The sequence below is a fragment of the Cetorhinus maximus genome, chromosome 13 (assembly GCF_964194155.1).
Source record: "Cetorhinus maximus chromosome 13, sCetMax3.hap1.1, whole genome shotgun sequence".
In the NCBI taxonomy this organism is placed as follows: domain Eukaryota; kingdom Metazoa; phylum Chordata; class Chondrichthyes; order Lamniformes; family Cetorhinidae; genus Cetorhinus; species Cetorhinus maximus.
Window position 1 is genome coordinate 34,390,943 of NC_135891.1, and position 7,484 is coordinate 34,398,426.

The following is a 7,484-nucleotide window of genomic DNA, read 5'->3' on the forward strand; positions in this document are numbered from 1 at the left end:
GCAGAAAAGCTTCAGAGACCTGAGTCCAAGCGTGTCAATGGATTACTCACTTTTGACAAGTTTTTCCAAGTGCGTATCTGCTTCCCTCAACCCACCTCCCCCCACCCACACCTAGCATGTGCCTGAGTCTTTCCTTCAGTCTGCCTGCGCTGCCTTGCCTCACAACCACCACCCCTTTGCATTGGAGCCCTTGTCCCGGCACCGCACCGAAAGCCAGCCAGGAGACTTGCCTGTGCCCCCCGCGAATGTGCAGTGCCTCATCTCCCTACTTGCGATGCTCATGAGCGCTGCACAAGGCTGTGTGCACTCACCTCCAAGTTCCCCTCGAATCGCCAGGTGCACGGCTTTTAAAGGCAGTCATGAAGCATGCCGTTCTGAAGTCACGCCGACGTGGGCAATAAATTTGACATGCGAGGATGATCCCGGTGAGCAAGGCTTGTAATTGGATGCAAATGTATTAAAATGACATTCCCGATGTCCAGTGGTGGGAAACATGGCCCAACATTGACGGGTGGAGTGTACGATCTCAAACTGGTTTCAGAATGGTGTAAAACCGATTTTTGGCCTTCTCGCTATATTGTTCACCTCCCCCCCACGCCATGACGCCTGATGCCAACAGCATGAGAAAATTCCGCCCAGTGTCTTACCATCATACTTTACAACATGCATCCACAGACTGTACTTTTATATATAACAGAATATGATGTGCTAATTTTCTTCAAATATCAAAATTTAGAATGCTAAAGTTACCAAAATAATAGTCTGTTAATCTCTTTGCATCAATTCTGATACACAAATTGTGTCTTAAAAGACATTTCCTGCACAAATTTTAGAATAAAAGATTAAATATCTTGTTAGACATTTTACAGAACAGCCCCCTCCACTGCCCCCCCACCCCATATTGCAACTATTTTTGGATGAATTCAATATTGCATCACAAAATTATCAAAGATTTGCCCAATCGAACTTAATTATGTCAGTCCAGAAGATTAGGTCCCTTTAATTAAATAGATTTCAGCTCTCGCCAGAAGATAAGTGTTTATACAGTGTCAATATTCTTCATTTACAAAAAATAGTGTGAACAGACTCTACTAATAAATGTAACATACGTACCCAAGGACTGCCTACACATTCTGTCCTGGTCACTCTGATATTCCAAACAGCCTGCTCTTTCTTCCAAGGGAGGGCATGACTCACCACCATTCTGTGGCTCTTGTGTGATGTATCGTTGACGAACACGATAAGTATTTTTGCATTGTTCTGCACAGCCACTCCAGAAACTCCATTCAGTCACTTTGCAAGAAATAGCTAAAAAGCCAATAGAAAGATTAGTACCGTAAATGGTATGATATGTAAAAGAAATTCAAGGACTACCTTTAAAATAACCCAAAAACATATTTTCCCAATGATTTTCTTCTTGAAAATTAATTTGTTTTAGTGTTTTATATTTATATTGGAGCCTGCACTCACAGGCAACAAGAATATTTGAGTACATTACCCAAATAGGCCATGCTTCCTGCATGAATCTGAGTAATGGGTAGTGGCAACCATGAGAGTTTACAAAAAAACACATTTTAAATTCCATCTGTTGAGAGCAACTCTTCACCCAATGTTCACATTGGGAATAAAAAAAAAATGCTGGAAATATTCAGATTTCACACTGAAAAATAGAAACCACAGTTTTGATCCCCATGTTAGTGTCAGCTGTGGTTTATACAAAGATAGGCAGGAGGCAAATTGTAAGGAGGGTACAAAGAGTCCACAAGGGATATAGGTAGATTAAGCGAGTGAGCAAAAATTTGGCAGGTAAAGTATAATATTGGAAAATGTAAGATTGTCCACTTTGGCAGGAAGAATAGAAAAGCTATATACTGTTTTAAATAGAGACTGCAGAATGCTGCAGTACAGAGGGACCTGGGTGTCCTTGTACATGAATCACAAAAAGCAAATGGAAGGCAAATGAAATGTTGGGCTTTATTGCAAGGGGTGTGGAGTATAAAAGTAGGGAATTCTTGCTACAACTTTACAGGGCATTGGTGAGGCCACACCTAGAGTATTGTGTGTGATTTTAGTCTCCTTACTTAAGGAGGGATATACTTGCATTGGAAGCAGTTCAGAGAAGGTTCACTTGGAAGATTCTTGAGATGAAGGGGTTTGTCTTATGAAGAAAGGTTGAGCAAGTTAGGCCTCATTGGAGTTTAGGAGAATGAGAGGTGATTTATTGAAGCATGTAAGATTATCTAAGGCAGGGTAGATGCTGAGGGGATGTTTTGCCTCGTGGTGGAATCTAGAACCAGTGGGCACAGTTTACAAATAAGAGGTCCCCATTTGGGATGGAGTTGAGGAGGAATTTCTTCTCTCAGAGCATTAACAACCTTGGAATTAGTGTAAATTAAGTTAACATCTTTGGAATTCTCTTCCACAGAGAGAAGTAGAGGTTGGGTCGTTGAATATATTCAAGGCTGAGTTAGACAGATTTTTGACTGACAAAGGAGTTAAGGGTTATGGGGGACAGACAGGAATTTGGAGTTAAGGTTACAATTAGATCAGCCATGATCTTATTGAATGGCGGAGTAGGCTCGATGGGCTCAATTGCCTACTCCTGCTCCTGTTTCCTATGGTTTTATTATCTAATGCTAGGTTGGTAGCCATCCAACCACTGAGTCAGAAGGTTGTGGGTTCAAGTCCTACTCCAGGACTTGAGTACAAAAAGCTGACACTCCAGTGCAGTGTTTTGGGACTGCTGACCTCTTAAGTATCTCCTCTATATACTTTTATCCTATTTAATATCTAAATTTGTAGACAAGCCAAAAGACACTGGTATTCATACACACAAATCCTCAAATGTGACAAGGCAAATTGATTAAAGGTGTTTATAAATGCATATGAGTTACTTAGGTTTTTTAAATAGGGGAATAGAAAATAATAGCAGTGATCATGTTAGAACTTTGTTAATCATTGGTTAGGCCTCAGCTGGAATATTGTGGACAATTCTGAGCACCACACTTCAGAAAAATGTAAAGGGTGCAGCAGAAATTTACCAGGATGCTACCAGGGATGAAGGGCTTCAGTTGTGAAGAGAGTTCGGAAAAGGCCGGGCTATTTTCATTTGGACAGAGGAAGTTAAGAGGTGACCCAATGAAGATTGTCAAGGCAAGAGGTTTTGATAGAACAGAGAGAGAGAAAAACTCTGGCAAGTGGGCCGATAACTAGAGGCCATAGATTCGAAATTATTTGTGAAACATCTTGAGGAGAAATGAGGGGAACTGTTTCACTCGGAGGGTTGTTGCTCTCTGGAATGCTGTACCTGAAAAGGCAGTGGAAGCTTGATTCCATAAATGATTTTAAAAGGGAGTTGGATAGGTACTTGAGGATAAGGAACAGGGTGCAGGACTACAGGCAATAATCAGGGATGTGGGTCTAAGCATGACTGCTTTTTTGAAAAAGATAAGATAGGCATGACAGGCTGAATGGCCACTTTCTGTGCTGTATGATTCTATGAATATAATTACTGCCCCCTCCTGTGCTCTTACATTGGCAGCACTCACTTCTCTACAGTGAGGAGAGATGCAAAGTACTCATTTAGTATCTCAGCCATGTACTCTGTCTCCACAAGAAGATCCCCTTTTTGATCTCAAATTGGCCTCATCCTTACATTATTTATATGTTTCTAAAAGAGTTTTGGGTTTCCCTGTTACTAACCATTAATCTATTCTCGTACTCACTCCTTTGTCCCTCTTATTCCCTGTTTTTGACCTCTATATTTTCTATATTCAGCTTCTCATCCTATTTTCCTTCTTCTCAAACACTGTTAAAGACCAGTGGACACTGTAACATCAACCAAGGAACTGTGAGGACCTGCATTTGACAGAATGAACATTGTGTGTGCATTGCCAACAGGGTCATTATATAATAACTAAAAGCATGCTGATCTTTCCTCGTGCTTTCTTATATCTCACCAACATTGTAACTAACTTGGCAGACACACTAACCTCAGCTACTTTCAGCCAGTTTACCAAATAAGTTTAAATGACTTTAAAATATTTGAGGTTTTCAGTCTGAGTAATGAACAAGCCGATTCTTTATAGCATGTTGGCATCCGTTCCCATGCGAATTGCCAAAAAAACTAATAGATCACAACCCAACCCAGTAGTCAAATGGCCTTTCGACAATGAGTCCCAGTACAAAGGCATTGAAATTCCATTTGAAATTATACCAGACTGACAAGGTTCCTGCTTTATCCCATCAGGGTGTATGTTATCAGTTTGCAGTTTGCTGGCTGTCGGCTTTATGTCTATCTTTCTCTCCTTCCTCTAGACCTAGGTTCTACTTTGAGGTGAATAAGGGGGATTGGTGTGTGTACAATTTGTCAAGAGCTTTCTGTTTCTTTCCGCGAGTGCAGGATGCTTTGGATACATTTAACACCGCGTCGCGCTGCTTCCTCAACGCTGGCCTATAATACGCTGTTATAAAACTAACAGAAAACCTTTTATATTTTTTTTAACACTGGTCCTGCAATCGGTTCTTTTAATCTCTTGGGTAAAAGTCAATATTCCCATTTACCCGGAGTTTAATTTAGGACAGGCACTGCCCATTTCTCTGACATGGTTTGCACTGTTTTGATAAACATTTGACAGTTTTTCAATCCACAGACTAGCTCCACTGTAACCGTCCCGCTTTGTGAGAAGCTATTCGGTGTTTAGACTGGCCGATCTGATTATTCAGTTTAAGGTGTGGGGTGGACCCCCTCTCCCAACCTAAACACAACAGCGCAGCAACATTATAGATTAAAAAATATATATAGGAAGGAGTTGTTGCTTAAATGGAGGGCAGTCGGATTACCTGGACAGGCGAGTTGGTAATCATGGCAACAATCCAGGGTATGTCTACAAGCCTGGTCACAGTAACAGGTTCCGTGAGAGCGATCGGGCCGCCAGCCAGTGGTGCGACATTCAGACTCTCTCCCCTTGCAGCAACTTCCCAGATCCACGCAGCCACCTTCAGCCACCGCTCCCAGCAAAACCAGCCCCAAGCCAAGAACCGAGAACACGGCTCCCAACCCCATTTCAGTCGATCCAAACCATGGGTGGATCTCCCACCCTCTCCACCACTTGCCCCAGTCCCCAGCGATCACAAGACTCCTTTGCCTAAACTTCAGCAACAACTGGGCACAGGACCACTGTCAACTCCACGGCCGCTTTCAATTGCCAATCAGATCGGCCAGCTCCAAGCTCGTCAGTTTCAGTCTCGGTGACCTTTAGCCTCCACTTTGGTCACATCAATCTGGTGTGTTTCAGACTGAAACCGACACAAGCTGAATAACATGGACTGCTTTCTGATGAATTATTATTATTGAGCGTATGGTGAATCGAAGAAATGTCTCCCATTTTAACCCAAACCTAGATTTAGGCAACAGATAAGCAGCGGTGTCATTCTTTTAAAGAAATAAAACAAAGTCTTCAAAATGTTCAAATGGTTCATGGGTTGCCCTGATTAAATTAAATCCGCGAGTTTCATGTTTTATGTTTTATGTTGTGCACCATAAGTAGTTGGACATTAAAAACACAATTGTTCATTGACCTTTGGCTCTAAGATCTGGGAAATTTGCCGTCCCTTTTTTTTTTGAGAATCAGAACTTTGAGGTGTTTGAGATCCCGCTGCCAATCCATCCGGAATCTGCAACGATTTGGAGCAATATCTGTCTGATGACATTAATAATTAACTCGCACATCAGAGCCCCCGGTAGTTAATTCTACTTAATCCACCCAGTAACGTGTTGCTTTAGTTAAGGTGCATTCTTAATGTCCAATTGGTTTAATTCAACAAATGACCCGAGCCGCCGAAATTACTGTGCGTAAAGTCAGGGATAAACGAAATAGTACTAACCCGAAACCTCCGATTGTTTGAACCAGTGTGAACGCTGAGGGTTAAGTTGTCTACAGCGGCAGAACTGAAAACCGACCAGCTAGAAGCTGTTCATACTCACGAGAAAGGAACTCCGGGTTAATGCAAGATGTTGCTTAATAGCATCAGGAAAAGTTGCATTTATGAGACTGAATACAGTGGGAGTGTGCTCAACAAGTGAACAAGTGTTCACAAGAACATCAACGCTTGAGGGTCTCCTCTTCTCCATTCTAGATGCTGCAGACCATTCAGCTTCGCTTCACAGCATCACAAGAGTGTTGCATGTTCAGACTGCAGAGACTAATACCAAACCTGGCTGAATTGTTGGAAATTTGGAAGCGACTGTTTGTCGTTTCTGACGGGCAGTTGTGAAGGTACCTTGCCCACGAAACCTCCCCTCTTATTTGCACAGTGCATTGTGTTAACTTAAGAAAGTAAGACAAATGTTACTTCATCAGCTGCTGCCGAGAACTTTGAAGTAGAGGATTTTTTTTACAGTGTACAAAATTCTGAAGGTTTAACATTTACATTCTACAAATGCAAGCCTTTTTTAAACAAGCTATGGACGACAGATAAACATTCCTTTTGGAAATAATTTCGTTCGGAGTTTTACCGAATGTTCAATTATTTTTTAATTCATCCCTGGGATGTGAGCATTGCTGGCAAGGCCAGCATTTATTATCCATCCCTAACTGGCCTTGTGGAGGTGGTGGGGAGCCCCTGTAATATAGGCTTAGCCAGTGTTGTGAGCGAGGGGGCTTCCAAGATTTTGAGCCAGCGTCACTGAAGGAACAGTGATATAGTTCCAAGCCAGGATGGTGCGGAAATGCAATGGAAACTTCTGAAATATTTAATAGTTTTGGGGAAAGGGTGACCCCAATATTTCTTGCCTCTCTTTAAAAGTGTGTAAATATTCACATTTGCTCTTTACTGTGTCTTTTTTGTCATGTAACACAAGACTTGCAGTTATAATCTCTGTAACCTTTTGCCTTTTATTCATTTCAGCTGTACAAGTCCGTGGCTCAGGCTCTGGATAGAGGATACACTGTTCTAGGATCTTTATATCAAGACAGGACTGAATGGCCCAGAATCTTCCAGAATCTTCCAGAATAGGGCATAAGCCATATAGAATCACTCTCTGGTCTCACAGTGCATTTACTCCAAAATTTCCTGAAAAATCAATTGGCTATGGCACAGTGAGCTCATTGATGAATCTGGGACCTTGTGTGTGGCATAATCAATGCTTTCCACATCCACAGGCCTGCTGACATTACATAAAGCTATGAACCAATGCCATAACTTAGTGAGGATTGGCACTGGAAGGCATGTGCTTCCTGTTCTCGTGATCAACATAAAAATCATTTGAAGAAGCTAATTTTAGTTGGAATGCTGTACAAAGTAACTTCCAGTCTCTCCTTTTCCACAGATATGTCACAGTCATGAAGAGGACCACCAGCTTCATGGGTCAGGATCTCTGGGTCTTCCTCAATGAGAGAGTAGAGACAGGATCAGCCATATGTAATAAAGGCAGAAGAAAGCATCTGTCACCAGTTAAATGCAGGTCCCCACAGCTCCTTTAG

The 7,484-nt window shown here is 42.0% G+C and overlaps 1 protein-coding gene across 1 annotated transcript in view; it reads right to left on the reverse strand.

Moving 5' to 3' along the window:
* The window catches only part of LOC144688538 (somatomedin-B and thrombospondin type-1 domain-containing protein), a 28,083-nt gene extending 22,879 nt beyond the window's left edge, over positions 1 to 5,204 (reverse strand). Inside the window, exons 1-2 of the mRNA XM_078555238.1 lie at positions 4,843 to 5,204; positions 1,114 to 1,308 (exon numbers count right to left, since the gene is read on the reverse strand). Of these exons, the coding sequence (XP_078411364.1) occupies positions 1,114 to 1,308; positions 4,843 to 5,065 (418 nt within the window). The 5' untranslated portion in view covers positions 5,066 to 5,204. The remainder of the gene's footprint in view (positions 1 to 1,113; positions 1,309 to 4,842) is intronic.
* Between the last annotated feature and the right edge of the window lie 2,280 nt (positions 5,205 to 7,484).